The sequence below is a fragment of the Panthera tigris genome, chromosome D1 (assembly GCF_018350195.1).
Source record: "Panthera tigris isolate Pti1 chromosome D1, P.tigris_Pti1_mat1.1, whole genome shotgun sequence".
Lineage (NCBI taxonomy): Eukaryota > Metazoa > Chordata > Mammalia > Carnivora > Felidae > Panthera > Panthera tigris.
This window is the reverse complement of record NC_056669.1, coordinates 33,332,360-33,357,303: the sequence shown is the minus strand read 5'-3', so window position 1 is coordinate 33,357,303 and position 24,944 is coordinate 33,332,360. Positions and strand designations below refer to the sequence as shown.

At 35.7% G+C, this 24,944-nt stretch overlaps 1 protein-coding gene across 1 annotated transcript in view; it reads left to right on the top strand.

Moving 5' to 3' along the window:
* The window catches only part of CNTN5 (contactin 5), a 534,453-nt gene that overhangs the window by 436,472 nt on the left and 73,037 nt on the right, over positions 1–24,944 (top strand). Inside the window, exon 16 of the mRNA XM_042959596.1 lies at positions 15,321–15,470. Coding sequence (XP_042815530.1) covers positions 15,321–15,470 — 150 coding nt within the window. The remainder of the gene's footprint in view (positions 1–15,320; positions 15,471–24,944) is intronic.

The following is a 24,944-nucleotide window of genomic DNA, read 5'->3' as shown; positions in this document are numbered from 1 at the left end:
AGATTATTTTCTAGAGTATTTAGAGTAATAGATAAGTAATAAGATTCTAGCAAGATGACTCCTTATCTAATGAGGTCACTCATTTCTCCATTTCTCCATGCCATCCTCAAGGCAAGCATGCCCAGGAGGATTATTCAACTTTTACCTGCTCTAAAGTACAATTTTAAATGGTTTTAGTCCCCAGATAAATCTGAACACAACTTTTTTTCATGCCTATAATAAGGAAAGAAGTCCCTTTGGAACCACATTAGTTCCCAGTGGACCCAAAAGGCCAGTGGACCTTTTGTTTTGATAGTTGCTTTTCATCTAAATCAACTTCAGTACAGATAAACTCTAATGCAGAAATATCTATTAGAAAGAAGAAATGGAGCTGGCATTTGAAATTCTCTGATAAAGTTAATGCAGTTAATAAGTGAGAATTTAAAAATTACCTAAGATTCTTTATACACAAAATAGTGAATTACTTATTTTTGACAAGTGATGAGTTGCATGCATATGGACATTCTAACTAATGATACTTAAAATTTACTTATTAATATTGCCTGTTCAACAATCAGACTCAAATGTGACTGTGAATGTGACCAATTCATTCATTTTGAAGGAAGTATGAAAATAGCCATAGGAAATAGACAATTTCACTTGCAGACCCCTTTTCTGTTAAAATAAATGGTTTTTGATGTGGAAACCTGATTTTTTCTTTATGTTATTGAATAGTATTACCCAGTTTACTATTTTATTGTGTCCTCTTAGGAATAACAAAATCACCTATAATCATAGAATGTATTGGTCATTGTTTACTTAATTCACACATGTTTCTTAACTATTCTTTCTGCATATATTTTCCACTGATTGATTGGTTGAGTAAATTTGTCAACAAGACAGACTTATTTACCTTATTAAATTATGTAATTAAATTCTAGGATGCAATTCTTTTACAAACAAAGTCATTTTAACAAGCTTCTCTCCCTGAATCAATATGGGGTTCTTCACTATTTTTAGTCACTTTTTAATCATTTTTAATCACTATATTCTCACTGAAGCAGATATTCTCTTTGAAAATATCTTGTTCCCATACTTCCAGAAAAAAAAATCTTTATAACAAGTACCTTCAAGGTTTTAAAAATATTTATTTTAGCATACATTCACCACTATCTTTTATCTCCACAATATTGCACTTGAAAAAAAATCCTAATTTTATAAAAGTTTGTTTTTAATTTATTTCATAAAATGTTATTTCATCAAAAAAATTAATATCTTCAGTATATACTACTTACAAGTAGCAAAAAATTAGAATTTATAAATATTTTTATTTAATTTTTAAAGAGGGATTAGATTTAGAATATAGGGTGAGGGAGAGACTTTAAAACCTATAGTTAGAAGACGGCAGCATAGGAGGACACTGGGCTCACTGCGCGTCCTGCTGATCACTTAGATTCCAACTACACCTGCCTAAATAACCCAGAAAACCACCAGAGGATTAGCAGAACAGAGTCTCCAGAGCCAAGCGCAGAAGAGAGGCCCACGAAAGAGGGTAGGAAGGGCAGCGAGGCGGTACACACTCCATGGACTGGCAGGAGGGAGCCGGGATGGAGGGGCGGCCCGCCGGCCAAGCAGAGCCCCTGACTCTGGCCTGCAAAAGCAGACGGGCCAGACGGAGTGTGTTCCGACAGCAAGCGGAAGTTAGCATCTGGGAGGTCATAAGTTAACCTGCTCAGAAAGCGGTAAGGCTGGAGGACAAAGGGAGGGAGAGTTGCTGAGCCCCGGGAGGACAGAGCTCAGTTTGGCAGGGAACAAAGGCGCTCGCCAGCACCATCTCCCTCGCCCATCCCCCAGCCAAAATCCCAAAGGGAACCGGTTCATGCCAGGGAACTTGCTTGCTCCGCACAAACACCCAATGCTGTGCTTCTGGGGAGCCACCCCTCCAGCAGCAGCTCTGACTCCCTCCAGCTGCCATAGGGCCCCTCCTGAAGTGGATCACCTAAGGAGAAGCAAGCTAAGCCTGCCCCTCCTGTCCCCGTGCACCTTGCCTACCCACCCCAGCTAATATGCCAGATCCCCAGCACCACAAGCCTGGCAGTGTGCAAGTAGCCCAGATGGGCCACTCCACCCCACAGTGAATCCCCCTAGAAGAGGGGAAGAGAAGGCACACACCAGTCTGACTGTGGCCCCAGCGGTGGGCTGGGGGCAGATATCAGGGCTGACTGCGGCCCCGCCCACCAACTCCAGTTATACACCACAGCACAGGGGAAGTGCCCTGCAGGTCCTCACCACTCCAGGGACTATCCAAAATGACCAAACGGAAGAATTCCCCTCAGAAGAATCTCCAGGAAATAACAACAGCTAATGAACTGATCAAAAAGGATTTAAATTATATAACAGAAAGTGAATTTAGAATAATAGTCATAAAATTAATCGCTGGGCTTGAAAACAGTATAGAGGACAGCAGAGAATCTCTTGCTACAGAGATCAAGGGACTAAGGAACAGTCACGAGGAGCTGAAAAATGCTATAAACGAGCTGCAAAATAAAATGGAAACGACCACGGCTCGGATTGAAGAGTGGGAGGAGAGAATAGGTGAACTAGAAGATAAAGTTATGGAAAAAGAGGAAGCTGAGAAAAAGAGAGATTAAAAAATCCAGGAGTATGAGGGGAAAATTAGAAAACTAAGTGATACACTAAAAAGAAACAATATACGCATAATTACTATCCCAGAGGACGAAGAGAGAGGGAAAGGTGCTGAAGGGGTACTTGAAGAAATAATAGCTGATAACTTCCTTGAACGGGGGAAGGAAAAAGGCATTGAAATCCAAGAGGCACAGAGAATTCCTTTCAGATGTAACTTGAATCGATCTTCTCCACGACATATCATAGTGAAACTGGCAAAATACAAGGATAAAGAGAAAATTCTGAAAGCAGCAAAGGAAAAACATGCCCTAACATATAAAGGGAGACCTATAAGACTCCTGACTGATCTCTCTTTTGAAACTTGGCAGGCCAGAAAGGCATGGCAGGAGATCTTCAATGTGATGAACAGAAAAAATATGCAGCTGAGAATCCTTTATCCAGCAAGTCTGTCATTTAGAACAGAAGGAGAGATAAAGGTCTTCCCAAACAAACAAAAACTGAAGGAATTCGTCACCACTAAACCAGCCCTACAAGAGATCCTAAGGGGAATCCTGTGAGAAAAAGTACCAGAGACATCACTACAAGCATAAAACATACAGACATCACAATGACTCTAAACCCGTATCTTTCTATAATACTGAATGTAAATGGACTAAATGTGCCAACAAAAAGACATAGGGTATCAGAATGGATAAAAAAACAAGACCCATCTATTTGCTGTGTACAAGAGACTCATTTTAGACCTGAGGACACCTTCAGATTGAGAGTGAGGGGATGGAGAACTATTTATCATGCTACTGGAAGCCAAAAGAAAGCTGAAGTAGCCATACTTATATCAGACAAACTAGACTTTAAATTAAAGGATGTAACCAGAGATGAAGAAGGGCATTATATACTCATTACAGGGTCTATCTATCAGGAAGAGCTAACAGTTAAAAATGTCTATGCGCCAAATACGGGAGCCCCCAAATATATAAAACAATTACTCACAAACATAAGCAACCTTATTGATAAGAATGTGGTAATTGCAGGGGACTTTAACACTCCACTTACAGAAATGGACAGATCATCTAGACACACGGTCAATAAAGAAACAAGGGCGCTGAGGGATACATTGGATCAGATGGACTTGACAGATATATTTAGAACTCTGCATCCCAAAGCAACAGAATATACTTTCTTCTCGAGTGCACATGGAACATTCTCCAACATAGATCATATACTGGGTCACAAAACAGCCCTTCATAAGTATACAAGAATTGAAATTATATCATGCATACTTTCAGACCACAATGCTATGAAGTTTGAAATCAACCACAGGAAAAAGTCTGGAAAACCTCCAAAAGCATGGAGGTTAAAGAACACCCTACTAACGAATGAGTGGGTCAACCAGGCAATTAGAGAAGAAATTAAAAAATATATGGAAACAAACGAAAATGAAAATACAACAATCCAGACGCTTTGGGATGCAGCGAAGGCAGTCCTGAGAGGAAAATACATTGCAATCCAGGCCTATCTCAAGAAACAAGAAAAATCCCAAATACAAAATCTAACAGCACACCTAAAGGAAATAGAAGCAGAACAGCAAAGGCAGCCTAAACCCAGCAGAAGAAGAGAAATAATAAAGATCAGAGCAGAAATAAACAGTATAGAATCTAAAAAAACTGTAGAGCAGATCAACGAAACCAAGAGTTGGTTTTTTGAAAAAATAAACAAAATTGACAAACCTCTAGCCAGGCTTCTCAAAAAGAAAAGGGAGATGACCCAAATAGATAAAATCATGAATGAAAATGGATTTATGACAACCAATCCCTCAGAGATACAAACAATTATCAGGGAATACTATGAAAAATTATATGCCAACAAATTGGACAACCTGGAAGAAATGGACAAATTCCTAAACACCCACACTCTTCCAAAACTCAATCAGGAGGAAATAGAAAGCTTGAACAGACCCATAACCAGCGAAGAAATTGAATCAGTTATCAAAAATCTCTCAACAAATAAGAATCCAGGACTACATGACTTCCCAGGGGAGTTCTACCAGATGTTTGGCAGAGATAATACCTATCCTTCTCAAGCTAATCCAAAAAATAGAAAGGGAAGGAAAACTTCCAGACTCAATCTATGAAGCCAGTATTACTTTGATTCCCAAACCAGACAGAGACCCAGTAAAAAAAGAGAACTACAGGCCAATATCCCTGATGAATATGGATGCAAAATTTCTCAATAAGATACTAGCAAATCGAATTCAACGGCATATAAAAAGAATTATTCACCATGATCAAGTGGGATTCATTCCTGAGATGCAGGGCTGGTTCAACATTCGCAAATCAATCAACATGATACATTACATTAATAAAAGAAAAGAACCATATGATCCTGTCAATCGATGCAGAAAAGGCCTTTGATAAAATTCAGCACCCTTTCTTAATAAAAACCCTTGAGAAAGTCAGGATAGAAGGAACATACTTAAAGATCATAAAAGCAATTTATGAAAAGCCCACAGCTAATATCATCCTCAATGGGGAAAAACTGAGAGCTTTTTCCCTGAGATCAGGAACACAACAGGGATGCCCACTCTCACCGCTGTTGTTTAACATAGTGTTGGAAGTGCTAGCATCAACAATCAGACAACAAAAAGAAATCAAAGGCATCAAAATTGGCAAAGATGAAGTCAAGCTTTTGCTTTTTGCAGATGACATGGTACTATACATGGAAAATCCGACAGACTCCACCAAAAGTCTGCTAGAACTGATACATGAATTCAGCAAAGTTGCAGGATACAAAATCAATGTACAGAAATCAGTTGCATTCTTATACACTAACAATGAAGCAACAGAAAGACAAATAAAGAAACCAATCCCATTCACAATTTCACCAAGCATAAAATACCTAGGAATAAATCTAACCAAAGATGTAAAAGATCTGTATGCTGAAAACTATAGAAAGCTTATGAAGGTAATTGAAGAAGATAGAAAGAAATGGAAAGACATTCTGTGCTCATGGAATGGAAGAATAAATATTGTCAAAATGTCAATACTACCCAAAGCTATCTACACATTCAATGCAATCCCAATCAAAATTGCACCAGCATTCTTCTCGAAACTAGAACAAGCAATCCTAAAATTCATATGGAAACACAAAAGGCCCCGAATAGCCAAAGTAATTTTGAAGAAGAAGACCAAAGCAGGAGGCATCACAATCCCAGACTTTAGCCTCTACTACAAAGCTGTAATCATCAAGACAGCATGGTATTGGCACAAAAACAGACACATAGACCAATGGAATAGAATAGAAACCCCAGAACTAGACCCACAAACATATGGCCAACTCATCTTTGACAAAGCAGGAAAGAACATCCAATGGAAAAAGACAGTCTCTTTAACAAATGGCGCTGGGAGAACTGGACAGGAACATGCAGAAGGTTGAAACTAGACCACTTTCTCACACCATTCACAAAAATAAACTCAAAATGGATAAAGGACCTGAATGTGAGACAGGAAACCATCAAAACCCTAGAGGAGAATCCAGGAAAAGACCTCTCTGACCTCAGTCGTAGCAATCTCTTACTCGACACATCCCCAAAGGCAAGGGAATTAAAAGTAAAAGTGAATTACTGGGACCTTATGAAGATAAAAAGCTTCTGCACAGCAAAGGAAACAACCAACAAAACTAAAAGGCAACCAACGGAATGGGAAAAGATATTTGCAAACGACATATCAGACAAAGGGATAGTATCCAAAATCTATACAGAGCTCACCAAACTCCACACCCGAAAAACAAATAACCCAGTGAAGAAATGGGCAGAAAACATGAATAGACACTTCTCTAAAGAAGACATCCGGATGGCCAACAGGCACATGAAAAGATGCTCAACGTCGCTCCTCATCAGGGAAATACAAATCAAAACCACACTCAGATATCACCTCATGCCAGTCAGAGTGGCCAAAATGAACAAATCAGGAGACTATAGATGCTGGAGAGGATGTGGAGAAACGGGAACCCTCTTGCACTGTTGGTGGGAATGCAAATTGGTGCAGCCACTCTGGAAAGCAGTGTGGAGGTTCCTCAGAAAATTAAAAATAGACCTACCCTATTCCCCAGCAGTAGCACTGCTAGGAATTTACCCAAGGGATACAGGAGTACTGATGCATAGGGGCACTTGTACCCCAATGTTTATAGCAGCACTCTCAACTATAGCCAAATTATGGAAAGAGCCTAAATGTCCATCAACTGGAATGGATAAAGAAATTGTGGTTTATATACACAATGGAGTACTACAGGGTAATGAGAAAGAATGAAATATGGCCCTTTGTAGCAACGTGGATGGTACTGGAGAGTGTGATGCTAAGTGAAATAAGCCATACAGAGAAAGACAGATACCATATGGTTTCACTCTTATGTGCATCCTGAGAAACTTAACAGAAATCCATGGGGGAGGGGAAGAAAAAAAAAGAGGTTAGAGTGGGAGAGAGCCAAAGCATAAGAGACTCTTAAAAACTGAGAACAAACTGAGGGTTGATGGGGTGTGTGAGGGAGGGGTGGGTGGGTGATGGGTATTGAGGAGGGCACCTTTTGGGATGAGCACTGGGTGTTGTATGGAAACCATTTTGACAATAAATTTCATATATTGAAAAAAAATAAAACCTATAGTTATTTCTAAGAAAATATAAATATATGTACCTTTGGGAAGAAGGATTTTTATAGTTTATATTCGTTTTCTTTTTTAATGTAAAGCCTGAAATAATTACATCAAGATTAAAACTGAAATTAAATGTATTTTATCACACTTGACAATTTGAACTCCTCTTTCATTCATTCAATTTGTCAAACACCTTCCAGGTAGTATTCTAGGCTCTATCCTTGTGGATATTGTGTTCTCATGGGTGAGGACAAACAATAAAGAGGGAACATAATAAACAAGTACAAATCTATAGTCATCAAGACAGTATGGTATTGGCAGAAAAGCAGACACATGGAACCATGGAACGGAATAGAAAACCCAGAAATGGACCCACAACTGTATGGTGAAATGATCTTCAACAAGGCAGGAAAGAATATCCAATGGACAAAAGACAGTCCCTTCAATAAATGATGTTGGGAACACTGGACAGCGACATGCATAAGAATGAAACTGGACCACCTTCTTACACCACACACAAAAATACAAAGTGATTGAAGACCTAAATGTGAGACAGGAAACCATCAAAATCCAAGAGAAGAACACAGGCAGAAACCTCTTTGACCTAGGCCACAGCAACTTCACCAGTCACATCACCAAAGGCAAGGGAAACAAAAGCTAACATGAACTATTGGCACTTTATCAAGATAAAAAGGTTCTGTGCAGCCAAGGAAACCATCAATAAAACTAAAAGTCAACCTACAGAATGGGAGAAGATATTTGTAAACAACATATCTGATAAAGGTTTAGTATTCAAAATCTATAAAGAACTTGTCAATCTCATCACCCAAAAACAACCCAGTTAAGAAAGGGGCAGAAGACATGAATAGACCATTTTCCAAAGAAGACATCCATATAGCTAAAAGACACATGGAAAGATGCTCAACATCACTCATCATCAGGGAAATACAAATGAAATGCATGATGAAGTACCACCTGACACCTGTCAGAATGGCTTACATGAACAACATAAGAAACAACAGTTGTTGGTGAGGATGTGGAGAAAGGGGAACTCTCTTGCGCTGCTGGTGGGAATACTAACTGGTGCAACCACTATGGAGAATAGTATGGAGGTTCCTCAAAACACTAAAATTAGAACCACCCAAGGATCCAGCAACTGCACTATTAGGTATTTACCCAAAGGATACAAAAATACATATATGAAGGGGTACATTCACCCCCAATGTTTATGGCAGCATTATCAACAATAACCAAACTATGGCAAGGGCCCAAATATCCATTGACTGATAAATGAATAAAGAAGATATGGTATATATACAATGGATGATTATTCAGCCAACAAAAAGAATGAAATCTTGCCATTTACAACAATGTGGATAGAGCTAAAGTGTATTATGCTAAGCAAAATAAGTCAGAGAAAAACAAATACCAGATGATTTTACTTATATGTGGAATTTAAGAAACAAAACTGATGAATATATGGGAAGTGGTGATGAAAAGAAGAGAAGGAAACAAAGCACAAGAGACTCTTGATAGAGAAGAAATTGATGGTTGATGGAGGGAGGTGGGTGGGGGATGGACTAGAGAGGTGATGGGTACTAAGGAGGGCACTTGTGATGACACTGGTTGTTGCATGTAAGTGATAAATCACTGAATTCAACTCCTGAAACCAATATTGCACTATATGTTAACTAACTAAAATTTAAATAAAAAATAAAAAAGAAACAACACAAAGAAGTTAGTGAACAAAAAAATTAAAGAAATATTGTAAGGAGGATCAGAAGTATTATGGTATAGGCAGTGTATTTGTCTGCTGAGGCTACCATAACAAAAGACCATAAACTTGGTGGTTTAAATAACAGAACCTTTTCTTCTCACATTTCTAAAGCCTGGGAATTCTAAGATCTAGGTGCCGGCCAATTTGATTTAATTCTTGGTGAGAACTCTCCTCCTGGCTTGCAGCTGCAGCCTTCTCACTGTGTCCTCACATGGAAGAGAAAAAAAGAAGTGAGTGCTCTGGAATCTCTTCTTATAAGGACACTAATTCTACCAGATAAGAGCCCCATCCTTGTTACCTCATTTAAGTATAATTACTTCCTATTTTTTTAAAGGCTCTTTAAATTTTTTTCAATGTTTATTTATTTTTGAGAGACAGAGACAAAGTGTGAGCAGGAGAAGGGCAGAGAGAGGGGGGGACACAGAATCCAAAACAGGCTCAAGCCTCTGAGCTGTCAGCACAGAGCCCGATGTGGGGCTCAAACCCACGAACCATTGAACCATGAGATCATGACCTAAGCCGAAGTCAGACACTTAACCAACTGAGCCACCCAGGTGCCCCCTTCCTATTCTCAACATAGTCTGAACTAATGTATTAAAAGATAAGACTTAGAATATCAGTCTTCCAGTGTCTCTCCATTTCTTTCAGAATGAAAACCCAACTCCTATTTGACTTGGTCCTATCGTCTTCTATCATTCTCCATTCATCTTTACCATTTTCCCCAGAGCTCACTTTGCTCCTGACTCACCAATATTCTAATGTTCTTACATATAATGCTTCTAATACCTTTACACTAGTTGTGCCTTTTACCTGACATGCTTCTCCCCTAGATACCGGCATAACTAAATCCACATTTCCTTTAAAACTTCACTCAACTGTGTCTTCTCAATGAGACTTATCCTGATCATTTTATTTAAAATTGAAACCTGCCTGATGTGGATTGAATTGTGACTCCTCCAAAGTTTATATGTTGAAGCCTTAACCCCCAGTGAATATAGGGATTCACTGTGGTTTATAGGGCCCCTGTATGTGTGGATATAGAGCCCCTAAGCATAGGCAATTGGATATATGAGGATTCACTTTAAGAGAGAGGTTTAGAATAAAGATATAAACTGGAAAGTTATTGGCATATAAATTTCATTTATAACCATAAGATTGCATGTCATGTAAAGTATATGAACACAAAATAAAGAAGAAAAAAGTAGGAAAATTGAGCCCTGGAGCATTTCAATAGTAAGAAGTTGTAGAAAAGAGGAAAAAGACTAAGGATACAAAAGAAAACTAACCATTTAGTTAAAAGGAAAACCAAGACAATGTGATATCCTGGAAGACAAAAGAATAAAATTCACTAAGGAAAAGGAAGTAATCAACTGCGTCAAATGCTACTGACACGTGAAGTGTGATGAAGATTGAGAATTTATCATTGATCTTAGCAATGTGGAGGTCATTGGTTACCTTGACAATAGTAATTTTAGTAAAATAATAAAGACTAAAGTCTCACAAAAATGGGTTCAAAATAGGAGGTCATTTGCCACAATAAGTGGGATGCACCGTGTTTCAGTATTTGCAAATCAAGCAGTGTGATATACCACATTAACAAGACAAAGGATAAAAATCCTATGATCATCTCAATAGGTGCAGAAAAAGCATTTGACAAAGAACTACATCCATTCATGATAAAAAAAACTTAACAAGGTAAGTATTGAAGGGACATATCTGACAACATAATAAAGGCCATGCATGAAAACCCCATAGCTCAATGGTGAAAATTGAGAGCCTTTCCTCTAAGATCAGAACCAAAGACAAGGATGTTCTCTTTCACTACTTTTATTTAAAATAGCACTGGAATTCCTAGCCACAGAAATCAGACAAGAAAAATTAATAAAAGGCCACCAAATTGGTAGGAAAGAAGTAAAGCCCACTATTTGCAGATGACATGATACTATATAGATACTACCCTAAAGACTCCACAAAAAACTACTAGAACTGATAAATTAATTCAGTATAGTCAGAGGATACAAAATTAATATACAGAAATCTGTTGCATTTCTATATAATAGTAATGAAGTAGAGGAAAGAAAAATTTAAAAATAACAATTCCACTTATAGTCGCACCAAAAATAATGAAATACCTAGTCTAAAGTTATCCAAGGAAGTGAAGACTGGTACTTTGAAAACTATAACACTGATGAAAGAAATTAAAGATGACACAAACAAATGAAAAGATATTCCATGTTGATAGATTGGAAGAACCAATATTGTTTAAATGTCCATTGTATCCAAAGCAATCTACAGACTTCAAGTAATCCCTATTAAAATGCCAATAGCATTTTTTCACAGAAATACTAAAATTTGTATGGAACAATAAAAGACCCTGAATAACCAAAGCAATATAAAAAAAAAAAAAAAAAAGAAAAAGAAAGAACAAAGCTGGAGGTATCACATTCCCAGATTTCAAGATATACTACAAAGCTGTATTAATCAAAACAGTATGGTACTAGCACAGAAGTAGACACATAGATCAATAGAACAGTATAAGGACCCCCAAAATAAACCCATGCATATATAGTCAATTAATCTACAACAAAGGAGACAAGAATATACAATAGGGAAAAGATACCCTCTTCAGTAAATGGTGTTGGGAAAACTGGACAGCTACATGCAACAGAATTAAAACTGGACCACATTCTTACACCATACACAAGAATAAACTCAAAGTAGTTTAAAGACCTAAGTGTAAGACCTGAAACCATTAAATTCCTAAAAGAAAGCATAGGCAGTAATTCCTTTTATATCAGCCATAGCAACATTTTTCTAGATATGTCTCCTATGGAAAGGGAAATAATAGCAAAATTAAACTATTAGGATTACACCAAAATAAAAAGCTTCTACACAGTGAATTAAACATTAATAAAACAAAAAGGCAACTTACTGAATGGGGGAATATATTTGCAAATAATATATCTGATAAGGAGTAAATATCCAATATATATAAATGCAACACCAAAAAAAAAAAATAATAATAATCTGATTTAAAAATGAACAGAGGGCCTGAATATACATTTTTGCAAAGAAGGCATACAGATGGCCAAAAGACACATGCAAAGATGCTCAATATCACTAATCATCAGGGAAATACAAATTAAAACCACAGTGAGATATATACTAGTCAAAATGGCTAGTATCAACAAGATAAAAAATAATAAATGTTGGCAACAATGTAGAGAAAATGAAGCTTTGGGCACTGTTGATAGGAATGCAAATTGGTGCAGCCACTATGGAAAACAGTATGGAGGTTCCTCAAAAAATTAAAAATAGAATTACCATATGAATGAGTCATTCCACTATTGGGTATTTACCCAAAGAAAAAGGAAACAGTAATTTAAAAAGATATACCCACCCTTATATTTATTGTAGCACTTTTTTATAATTGTCAAGATTGGAAGCAACCCAAGCGTCTGTTGATAGATGAATGGATAAAGAAGATATGCTACATGTATATAATGGAATGTTAAAAAGCCATAAAAAGAATGAGATCTTGTTATTTGCAACAATATGGATGGACCTAGAGAGTATAATGCTAAGTGAAGTCAGTCAGAGAAAGACAAATACCATATGATTTCACTTATATGTGGAATTTAAGAAACAAAACAAACAGAAAGAAGGTACAAACAAACAAACAAACAAACAACAACAAAAAAAAAACAGAGACTCTTAAATACTGAGAACAAACTGGTGGTTGTCAGAAAGGAAGTAGGTAGGGGAAAGGGTAAAAAGATAAAGGGAATCAACAGCACATTTCTCTTGATGAGCACTGAGTAATGCATAGAATTTTTGAATCATTATATTGTACACCTGAATCTAATATATCATTGTATGTTAATTCATTAAAAAAAGAAAGAATGAAAGAAAACATAGACAAAACTTTTAAGAAGTTTTGTTGCAAAAGGAAGTGAAGAAATCATATTTTGATATCAGCAATTTTATAATTTGCCTATGGGTTAAAGTGAGACAAGGAGAAAAGAAAGGAATCCAGGATAACTCCGAGATCTTGGCTACAACACCCATAAGAATACAATTTTCATTCACTGAATAGGGAATACTTCAGAAATAGGAGGTGGAATTTAAGGTTGAGAACCCTATCCAAATAGAAATGTCCATTAGGCCATTGGACAAATGAGTTTGGAGTCTAGGGAAGAGGCTCATGGATGAAAATAATTGGCGTCATAGCACACAGAAGGTATTTAAAACCATAAAACTAGATAAGATCACCAAGGAGTTAGTAGAACTGGGTAAATCTAAAAGATGAAAAGAAATCAGCAATGGTGACTAATCATGTCAGAAAAAACAGAAGTTATGTTTTAAAAAGTATTTCAAAGAAAAAAGAATGTGTCAAAGAATGATGTTAGGTCAAGAAAGATGAGGAACAGAGACCTGACAATAGGGTTAGTAATAACGACCATTGGCAATCTTGACAGGAGTGGTTATGGGAGAAAGCTGGAGGTAAGAGCTTAAAGGTAGGATCTCTTCTTCCCATCTTTATGTTTAGAGTGAGTAAAAAGGAAAATAATTAGAGACAGCAAATAATAGCACAAACAGCTCTCAAGAAGTAGAAACTGGATGAAAGCTAGAAGGAGAGGAAGTTTTGAGAGAATTTTGTTTTGTTTTTGCAGGGTTTTGGTGGGGAAAATACCTTCATGCTTATATGCTAATGGAAAAAATCCATTGGAGACAAAGGAGAGGGTGTACACAACCAAGATGGACTGGTTACTCTTGTCTACTATATCTTAAGAGAGCCATCCCTTCAGAGGCATAAAGTTTCCTTACTGGGGATTCAGGATTATATTAAAGTAAAAGTTGGAAGGATGTTCAGGAAGGAAAATTATATACAGGAGATTTTGCTAATAAAGGATTATGAATTCCAGAGGTCACACTAAACAGATTTGACAGAGTAGAGAAGGAGGGGAACTAGGGCAGAAAAGGATATGCGCAGAATTCTATGGGGATTAGAATAAAAAGGATGAGGGATGACTTAGATGTCTAGAGTTGCTTGAGGTGACTGACGTAAACAGAAGTAAATGAAACAGTGAGGTAAGTCTTTGATGGATCAAAGCAAGTATTGATGATACAGTGTAGGCTAGGAGATAGGGAGGGCTAAGTGTCTGGAGAAATCTTCCCATGTTATATTTGGCAGGCAGCATTTCACCAAGCTATGAACTGAGCAGTGGCCTTTTTTCCCCTATGTCTTAGACTCCAAGGATGTTGCTCAGCTGCCAGTGCAGTCAGGCAGACTTTTCTCCAGGTCTTCATTTCACTGCCTCAAAAAAATTCAGCTTTGCAGTAATATAAAGTTTGTCAGGCAGCCCACACTGCCAATGCTCTGATCATTCACCTTTCACAGAACTGATTATTTGTTAACATTCTCTTGACACATTTCAAAAGATATTTTCATGTAAAATCCAAATTCCATATTGTCATAGTAAAATTGAACAGTCATCAAATCAAGAGCCTCCCCCATCTTAACACGCTTACACAGAAATCCAGTATTGACATAAATCCAGAGGATCTTTGCATATCCTAAGGAAGGTTCTCCTATTTCCCTATTTCCACACCTGTGACAAATGTTCTTCCCGAAATATTTCCTAGACAGCAGAGCTGAATGAACAAGAAAAGCAGTCCCAAATATAGCATATATACTAAGTAAAAAGTATTTTACTCCATGATAATTGTATTGACAATTTTGTGTTTCAATAAAATCAAACTTTAGCACAAAAATCATTCCAAGAAGAGTGCAGAGCTTCTGCTTAGATTCCACAAACCTGTTTTTAAATTAGAGGGGTTTGCAGCTTTGAACTGCCAAGTGGCTAAGCATGCTTGCCAGAACTGAGAGACGCAAACTGCTCAAGAAATTTCCCTAGAAATTTAAGAACTATTTGCTTAAATTATAGCACTAGTAAGCCTCTTATTTGAGGCTGAGAGGTTGACAAAATGATTTTTAGTGTAGATAATGGCAAGTTATGTTACAGCATTTATGTATAAACATGAAATGAAAGAATTCTGATTAACTACAACAATCTTTGATATGGACAAGTGCTTACTTCCTAAAGATTGATTTTCATTTTACTAATGAGACCAGAGATGACACCATGACCTTGTGTAATAAGGAATTATGCATCAGTTTACTGATTCTGTTATACCTGTGATATCCTTGATCGCCATTTGTAACTGTTTCTGAGTCCTCCTAATGCCATGAAATCTCTTTCCTCTCCATAGTCCCAGAAACCATAACAGGTGACATGGAGTCAGCCATGGCAGTGGACCTTAACCCCTGGGTGGAATATGAATTTAGAGTGGTGGCTACCAATCCAATTGGGACTGGAGATCCAAGCACTCCATCTCGAATGATCCGTACAAATGAAGCAGGTAAGAATTTTGGAGAATCAGAATTCAATTTAGCATGTGCTAATCACTTTGAAAGCAAGTTGAATCAACCATGATTGCTTGCTTTAGTATAATTTTTTTTCTGGATTCATTTACCTAGACATCATAAAATTATTTCCTTTAAAATAATTATTTCATTTTATTTGTTTTCAGATCTTTTTCTTCTTGTTTCTGCAAATGCATCTAGATGCTTCAATTTCCTCCCAACCCTAGCACTCATCTTCAAGTTACCATGAAATCGAAGCAGTTAATTTCTTTTTCTAATTATGTACTCATTTGATATAGCAAATCCATAAAATTCAGAATAGATATGCCCACCTCTTTTTCTCCAGTAGTTAACAGTAAACTTTAATTTCAGTGTACTTCCTTAGAACTCTATATTGCCCTTCACCACCTACATGTCATAAATTATACTCTGCAAAGGCAAACATCATCTTAAGTTGACTTGCTGCCCCCTTGACACCTATGTGTACAATAAATATCCATCTCCTTCCTGACAGAAAACACAGCATTCTTCTGGTCTTTTGGAATGAATTATCTCTAAAATGTTTTTAATGGTCACATAGAGGAATTAGCAATTTTATTTAAAAACAAATTTTAGGGACACCTGGGTGGCTCAGCTGATTAAGCATCCAACTCTCCATTTCAGCTCAAGTCATGATCTCATGGCTTACAGGGTTTGAGCCCCGCATAGGGCTCTGTGCTGACAGAATGGAGCCTGCTTAGGATTCTCTTCCTCTTTCTCTGGCCCTCTCCAACTTGGGCGGGCATGCTCTCTCTCAAAAATAAACTTTAAAACAATTAAAAATATTAAAAAAACAAAATTTAAATATCTAGCCCAAAATCTGGAAAAAGAAAAAAAATAAAGAAAAAAACTTTCATAAAGTTTTTCTTACTTTGAACGAAGTTTTATTGACTTATCAATAAGGACTTATCTCTTTTTTTTTTAATTTTTTTTTCAACGTTTTTTATTTATTTTTGGGACAGAGAGAGACAGAGCATGAATGGGGGAGGGGCAGAGAAAGAGGGAGACACAGAATCGGAAACAGGCTCCAGGCTCCGAGCCATCAGCCCAGAGCCCGACGTGGGGCTCGAACCCACGGACCGCGAGATCGTGACCTGGCTGAAGTCGGATGCCTAACCGACTGCGCCACCCAGGCGCCCCAAGGACTTATCTCTTTTAAGGACTTATCTCTTATGTCCTATAAAATTGTCTACTAAAAAATGTCTAGTAGGGCACTAGCTTAGGCAAACACAGATGTGAATAATGCTGAACAGAAAAAGGGGTAAATTTCAGATACAAGGAGGAAAAAAACAAATAATTTTAATATTTTTACACTCTGATAATATATGAATCTCAATCATTAGAATGTCAGTGCACTGAGGACGAGGATTTTTGTATAATGTTTTAGTGTTATATCTTCAGCACCTAAGACAATATTTTGGCACTGGTACTCTGTATGTTTTTGTTGACAGATTAAAGGAAATATTCCTTCTATTTCCTTCACATGCCCCTATTTTCTTCACATGAAAAAAAGACAAAAATACCAAATGGTTAATTTATTGCACTAAGTGGGAATAGCTATACAAAAGTTATTCAAATTATTTCTATATAAAAATTAAGCAATCAAGAAAATAAAAGATAAAGTAGCCTAAATATATTGGAAAAGATTCATTCACAGAAAATCCAACTTTTCTGCTTTTGTGATTTGCCTAGTACAAGTTGTTTTTTTTTCTGCTATTTTTTCAATAGTTTGAATTTTAAATTGAACATCAATTGCCTGGTTAGATTTTCATGCATTCATAAATCAGCCATGCTTTCATTGTGTACAGGTGTTCACTAATTAAGAGTATAACAGGTTACTCATTTCTCATTTTATGCAGTCACTATGTAGATATTGAAATGACTGCCAATATTAGTACTTATGCTCACATATTTTCTAAAAAAACTGCCTTATTTTGCATATTGTTAATTGTGTTTAAACAAAGGCAAAGATTACTGCCTAATTCAGAGGTTCTCTATAAATATTCATTTTGAAAATAAATAATCTGTTTCAGATGAATAATCCTTTTAGACTTTTATAGTATAAATCTCCTTGTACAATTTAAAAACACTTCAGCAAAAGCACTTTTATTTTTCAAGCTAAATTGCATTCAGATGATACATTCTGAAAGACCTGACCCTCATCTCTTCCTGCAGCTACCTCAATCATATAACTCAAGCCTTTCCATTTTATCATTAGTTCTATATACATGGCATACTTTATTTAGTCTGTTAAAATCTCATGGAAGAGAAAAGAAATAGCATGAAAACTGCATGCCATGCACCCCTTTGAAAGTTAGTTGAGGAAGGCTTGTACAGTCTACTTAATGCTTCTTGTACTTTGGTACCACACAGGGCTAAAACTACTAATGATGCTGAACCAAGTGTTGAGTTTTGTGTCTGTTTTATCAGGCAGCACAGATTAAAAGGGACACAAATATCCTGAGATGCCCTCTCAACTGACATACTCTGCCTCTTTTAAGTACATGCTCTGCATTTTAAAAGATGATCCTGTTCTAACGGACCAAGTAATCTCTGAAAATCAACAGAGCTACTTGAGAAAGAGAAGGTCTTGAGAAAGAGAAAGGTCTCACATTCAAGATATTGAGTTGAAAGTTTTATGTTCCTTTAAAAGTATCCTAGTTACTTTAATATTCTAAATCCCAATGCAGGTTTACTAAAGCATGTTTACCTTGGGATTGTTTCTTTCCCACACACCAAAAAAAATTTTTTTTTTCTTTGCAGTTTCCTCTAAGATATATTTTGAATTTTAGACTCATCAAAATACTCTTAACAGTCAATAAATATAAGATAAATTGGGTCAATCTGGCTTATTATTAGAATATCAAAATAGTAATATACATATGTTTTTTACTTTAATGCACATTTGTATTTATTTATTTATAGTATAATTTTCATACAAGTTTTTGTAGATGATATATGTAGATAGATGATAGGTAAGTAGATAGATAAATAGATGATAGATAAATAGATAGATTATAGATAGATAGGCAGATAGATATAATACCGTTTTATTTTGGAAATGTGTTACTATCATCAAACCCATGTATTATTTTGGGTTGGGTAAAGGAAATGCTTTCTCTATCATTTAAAAAGAGAACACAAGAGAAAAAAAATCACATTTTAGGAAGTGAATGTAAAATATACACTACAGTAGAAAGGGAAAAATATGTAAAAATGAATACAACAACAGCAATTTTCTTATTTAATTGAACTTTAATATTCCATAATTTATGCATTTATAACACTAATTGTTGAATATAAATGAAAAGGACATAAGATAGAGTTAACTATGTAATCTATTATTTAGAAAGGTTTGGTTTTCTCTGTAGTATAAAATGTTTATTATTAGCAAAGCTCTTTGTATAAATCTCAATATCTGCAGTTCTTTATTTCAAATAATGAAATAACAGAAGAGCACCTGGGTGTCTGACTTCAGCTCAGGTCATGATCTCATGGTTCCTGAGTTCAAGCCCTACTCGGGCTCTGTGTTGACGGCTCAGAGCCAGGAGCTTACTCTGGATTCTGTGTCTCTTTCTCTCTCTGTCCCTCCCCACTTGCACTCTGTCTCTCTCTCTCTTTCTCAAAAATAAATAAACATCAAAAACAAATTTATGATGAAATAACAGAGATTGAGAAAGAAAGAAAGAAAGAAAGAAAGAAAGAAAGAAAGAAAGAAAGAAGGAAAGAAGGAAAGAAAGAAGGAAAGAAAGAAAAGAAGATTCTATCTTCAACCTGTAATTAAAAATTTGAGTTTTAGAATTAGGCAGATCTGTATTAATGTTATCTGCTGTTTATTAGCAGTGAAATAGATAAGATATATAAATTGCTCAAGGCTCAATTTTCCCACTTATAAAATGGAGACAATCACAACCTACTCCATTGGCTCTTTATATTAAATAATATAATGCATGTAAAGAGCTTAACATAGTGCCTGGCACATGGTAAATGCTTAATATTAGCCACTTATCATCATCATCATCATCATCAATGTAAATGAGTTATTACTTTGTTCAATGGAAGTTTTAACAATAGTAATTATGCATTAGTCACTTTTTTCACATTTAGGAAATATTTTCAGGTTAAATGTATGTCTATTGATACAATAAGTATCATCCACTTTCTTGGCTTATATCTGGCTCCTCCAAGATGCCCTCCTATTGAGAAGTCTCTGCCACAGACTGCACCATCAAGTCTGGCCACTCAGCCCACCTGATGGCTTAGGAATCAAGGGAGCCTTTCAGAATGTGGTGCACAGTACACATGATGCCTCTCCTCTAAATCTCCATCTCTACCCCTGTCTAGCTTCCCATGCTGCATTTGTTATCTAGCCAGATACCAGTCTATAAGTGGATTGTGAAATTGTACCAGTATATGGCCATTTTCTTTGTTTCTTATAGCATAGACAAGACAAAAGGAGCAGAAAAAGAGAAGTGTCAAATTAAAGAACTTGCTTAAAAAATTTGTTTCACATTCATATAGTTTTCCAGTTGCTTAGCACATTGTATTCTGACCTGCCATTCTTTCTTGGCTCTGAAATGGAAAAGGACACACACATATTTCTGGCCACAGAAAGCAAAATATTTTTTCTACATTTAATAGGTAAATGCTTGGCCAGATAAATCTGAGTGTCAAGTAGACAATCAGATGAAAATCTTTCCTAGTCTTAGGATTTTCTGCACTGCATCATAGTTATGTAATTGGTTTACTAACAGACTGAACTCTGTGTAATTTTAACATAAAATAATTTTATTTTCTCCATTATGCTTCCTCTAATCTCTGACTTCAGCCCCAACTATATACATCCAAGGCACTTTTAGATATTATGGAAGTATCACTTTCAGGTATTAAAAACTTCCATTTTAATTTAAATAAAAACTTTAATCTCACATCCAGTCCATGCTTTCTCTTGTTCTTTCCCAGAATAGGCTTGAACCAAGAGCTCATTTGTCTTTTCTTTCTTTCCACTTCTTCCCTCACCTTCCAGCTGCTGCTCCAGTCACTTTATAGGCAAGATAAGAAGAAGGAGGAAAACTACTTAGGTAGTTTTCACATGGGTGTAGTACTCACATGGGTGTTGAGTGCAATGTGTAACAGCATTTGTCCACATGCTGCTTCTTTCTCTTATAAGATGCACTGAGTTCTTTGGAGACTATCCTATCCTCTAGCAGGAAGTTTACTTGGGAGTGATCCCAGCCAGCCTAATCAAACTTACCTTCCATAGTGTCCACTTGGCCCCCTGTAATCACATTCCTGAGCTGCCAAACTTGATGTTCTAAAGAGCTATTTTGGTCTCCACTCTGGTGAAATAGCATCAGACTGGGCCATATTGCAAAATTCTGAAGCTTGACAGCATTCAGCCAGGATGTGAGATGTAAGCATCTGTACTCTGTAGCAGTGATTTCCTCCTCTTCTCACTTAGCTTGAGAGGGAAACAACATTCCCATTTCCTTTCTATTGACAGCTAAGGATGTAAGGAGATGCCACAACACATTTTTCTACTAAACTGACAATATTTTTTCCAAAACCTTCCTTGTGCTAAAATCATATATATATATATATATGTATATATATATATATATACATATATATATATATATGTATATATATATATATGTATATATATATATATATGCTGGAGGGTAACAGAAAAAGATCATAAAATTTCGTTTCTCTGATTCTTAGCAATTCTGTGATTTTCTATGGCCAATCTCACTTTAACAATTGAGGTTACATTTGACTCATCCCAAGTCCAGAAGACTCATTTAATTTCCTATTAAAAGTTCTTTCAATGTCCATTACCTTCCTACTTCTGAAAGGATCTTGCTTTGTTCCTATTTATACCTTCACAGTTCTTGTTCATGATAATTACTTAGGAAATTTCATTGAGTTCACAAATTATGGAATAAACACAATAAAATTAATATTTTTGTATTGGTTTTCTCTAGGGTTATGTGTATTGGCCTTGTAAATGGCATTTAATGGGGCTTTGAAGACCAGACCAAATGGGACTTGGACAGAATTACTTATAAGAGACAATTAGAAAATCTACTGTTGTCAGGCATTGATGTGTGCAGAGAAAAGACAAAACGTCGTAGGGTTCACAAATGTCTCTCTAGTATATGTTTCTAAAAAAAGATTTATTAAAAAATTAAGCATTTAGTTGAAGTAATTAAGAAAGTCTAAAAGAAAATACTATTAAATGAAGCAGACAGTATTTTTAACTAATGAAGCTACTTTGGCCTAGGCAAGTTTTTTCTACAAAATATATTCAAGAAATAGGTCTCCATTTTCAGAGGCACTTTGCAAGCAGAGATAGTAAGTAATTTTAGCAAAAGCCTTTATAAAAGAAATCTGGCTAATTTTTAGGCATGCGCTTTTTTTTAAATGTTTATTTATTTTGAGAGAGAGAGAGAGAGACAGAGGAGGGGCAGAGAGAGGAGAAAGAATCCCAAGCAGGCTCTGCACCATCAGCACAGAACCCTATGCAGGGCTCAATCTCACAAACCATCAGATCATGACCTGAACTAAAATCAAGAGTCAGATATTTAACCTACTGAGCCACCCACATGCCCTGGGGCATGTGCTTTTCTGATTAATAGCAAAATGATGGAAGAGTTGTAGAAGACTTGAACATGAAAGATAAAAGAGTGATGAAAGGTTATCAACCCAGGAGTAAATATGAGACACTCAAGTATGACTTTTCATATCTTCCTAGTCCCCATAATACTATATACCAGTCATAAATCATGAACCATGTTCAAGCTCTATGCTAAGTACATGTCCTTTATTATATCATTTCATTGTCATATCAACCCTCTAAAGCAAGAAGTGTTTATCCCCATTTTACAGATGAGAAAACAGAAGTAGAAAGTTTTAAAAACTTGTACAAGGTCACCACTTAAGAAGTAAAGCTGGAATTCTAACCCTTCACCAAAGATAGTGATTTCAAGTTATCTTCCCCCGCCATTTCCTTCTTCCTCTTGCATTTTCAATATCCTCTTTCTACCACATACATCAACAAATCTCTTTTAAAGATTATTTTACCCATCCTCTGCTTCTACTTCCTTGGGGAGCCATATAAATAAAGCTAAGAGAATATGAGTTGAGGTAAACATCATTTATTGTATATATTAACCTACTGTGCTTTTGACTATTGCCATTTATGAGAAGGTTCATAAATCAGAGAAATCTTACATTTTCTAAAATATCCTCTTTTGTAAATAAAAAATAGCATCTTGCCTACATTTCCAAGTTCAAACAAATTTGAAAGCATCATTCCCATGGTACTATCAAAACAATATTATCCAGATTTCCAAAAGAATAATTTCTTTTGAGATTATATATGTATAGACTCAATGCTAAACTTTTACTGTTTATCATAGAACACTTCACCATTTTCTCTTTTTGAAATCTAAGTAGATAATAACATTACATAGTATTTATAAATATAGTTCCAGGTACTATGGTAAATAATTATGAAAAAAACCTTAAAGTGTAGGTACTATTATTATCTCTGTGAAGCAGCTGAAGGACAAAAAGTTAAGAAATATTTTCAACTAATCAACTAGAATGCTAAGCTTGAGATCCACACCCAGATCTTTCTCATTCCCACAAAAATGTATTTCAATTTGTGCACACACCTTATCTATCCTAGTGATAGGAGTAAAAGCATTATTTGAACTCTTTAGGATACATCACTAGTACTTTTTGGTTTTAGAAACTATTTAAATTTAACTCTTTTTATCAAGTAAACTTAAATGATTTTGAGTTAACTGAAATATTTGTGTGCTACATACTTCAATTCAGGTAGGTATTTTTTTTTTTTTAATTTCCCTCTTGACTCCCACCATTATCTTATAAACAATGTCCCTTCCTTCTTTCTATTCTTCTGTATCTTGGTTTTCAAATCAGTTGCTGGATTACCATTAAGCTCTTAAATTATATAGCCTCTCCCAGATCTCTAATAGAGCTGTATCATTTAATAGGCTATGTAAACATCTACTGTAATAAATATTAGAAAGTTTTCAGGAAAAAAGAAGATTGGTAAATGATTTTATATTATCTTCTTTTGTTTAGTTTAACGTGAATTAAAGCATGATATTAGCATGATTGACTTTTACAAACTACTGACTTTTTCAAAGTATTACACTTATAAAGAGTTCTTGGAGATTCATGCCTAAAGTCATGCATGCTTAAATTAAAGTACTATATTTTGGTCTCTTTGAGTGTTTATAACAATATTTCTAATGTATAAGTTGAAAAGTGACAATAGTCTATATTTCAACATGCCAAATAAGGCACTAAAACAGCAAAGCATTTTCAGCTTGTGAGAAAAGTATTAATTACATTATCCATTTATGGAACAGCATTGCTCAGATAAAAACAGAAGAATTAGAGTTGAACCCATTAACCATGCATGTAAACTTGATTCTCTAATCCAATAAGCTCATGACATTTATCAGTAGCAAAACAAGGGATAAAAGCATCTAGCTGCTTAATTCTAAACCAGGTTTTTGTTAACCATATTGAAAATGTATTTAATTTTTCAACAAATACATATTTCTCTCCACTCAGTGAAAGCATTTATTAGATATTAATTTTATACTTCTAACAAGAATTATGGAACTTGATACCACAAGGGCTCTGAAAGATTAAGTCAAATCTCTACATACCATGAATATGTTTTTTTGTAAATAAAAGGATATAATTAAAATAAATGGACTCCAAAGTGTTGACTGAAGTGATGACTGTGTCTCACCAACTTCAAAAGGAAATGAATGAGCATAGGTTCCACTGATCATCTGTATACAATTAGGAAATTTAAACCATTAGAATTAGAGTACCCAATGAAAACACTGGGATCTTGACAACAAAATACAATGTCTGATGCCTAGCTATTAAAGCCTTAATATTTCTTTTTTGTGTGTTTTCTTTTTTGGTTTTATTGAGATATAATTGGCATATAACACTGTATTAGTTTAAAGTGACAACATAATGAGTAAGTTTATTTAGCATCCATCACCTCACATAGTTACAATTTTTTTCCTTGTAATAAGGATTTTTAAGATCTTTCAGCAACTTTGAAGTACACAATATTGTTAATTATAGTCACCATCCCATATATTACATGCCCAGAACATTTTATTTTATAACTGGAAATTTTTACCTCCTGACCACCTTCACCCATTTTTCCCACCCACCATTCTCCACCTTTGGCAACCATCAAATCTATTCTGTTTCTAGCAACCCCATTTTTTTTAGATTCCACACATAAGTGAGATCATACAGTATTTCCCTGTCTGGCTTATTTCACTTGGCATAATGCCTTCATTTCTGGCAAAATAATATTCAAGCATGTGTATTCTATTTATCTATTCATCTTAGGATGG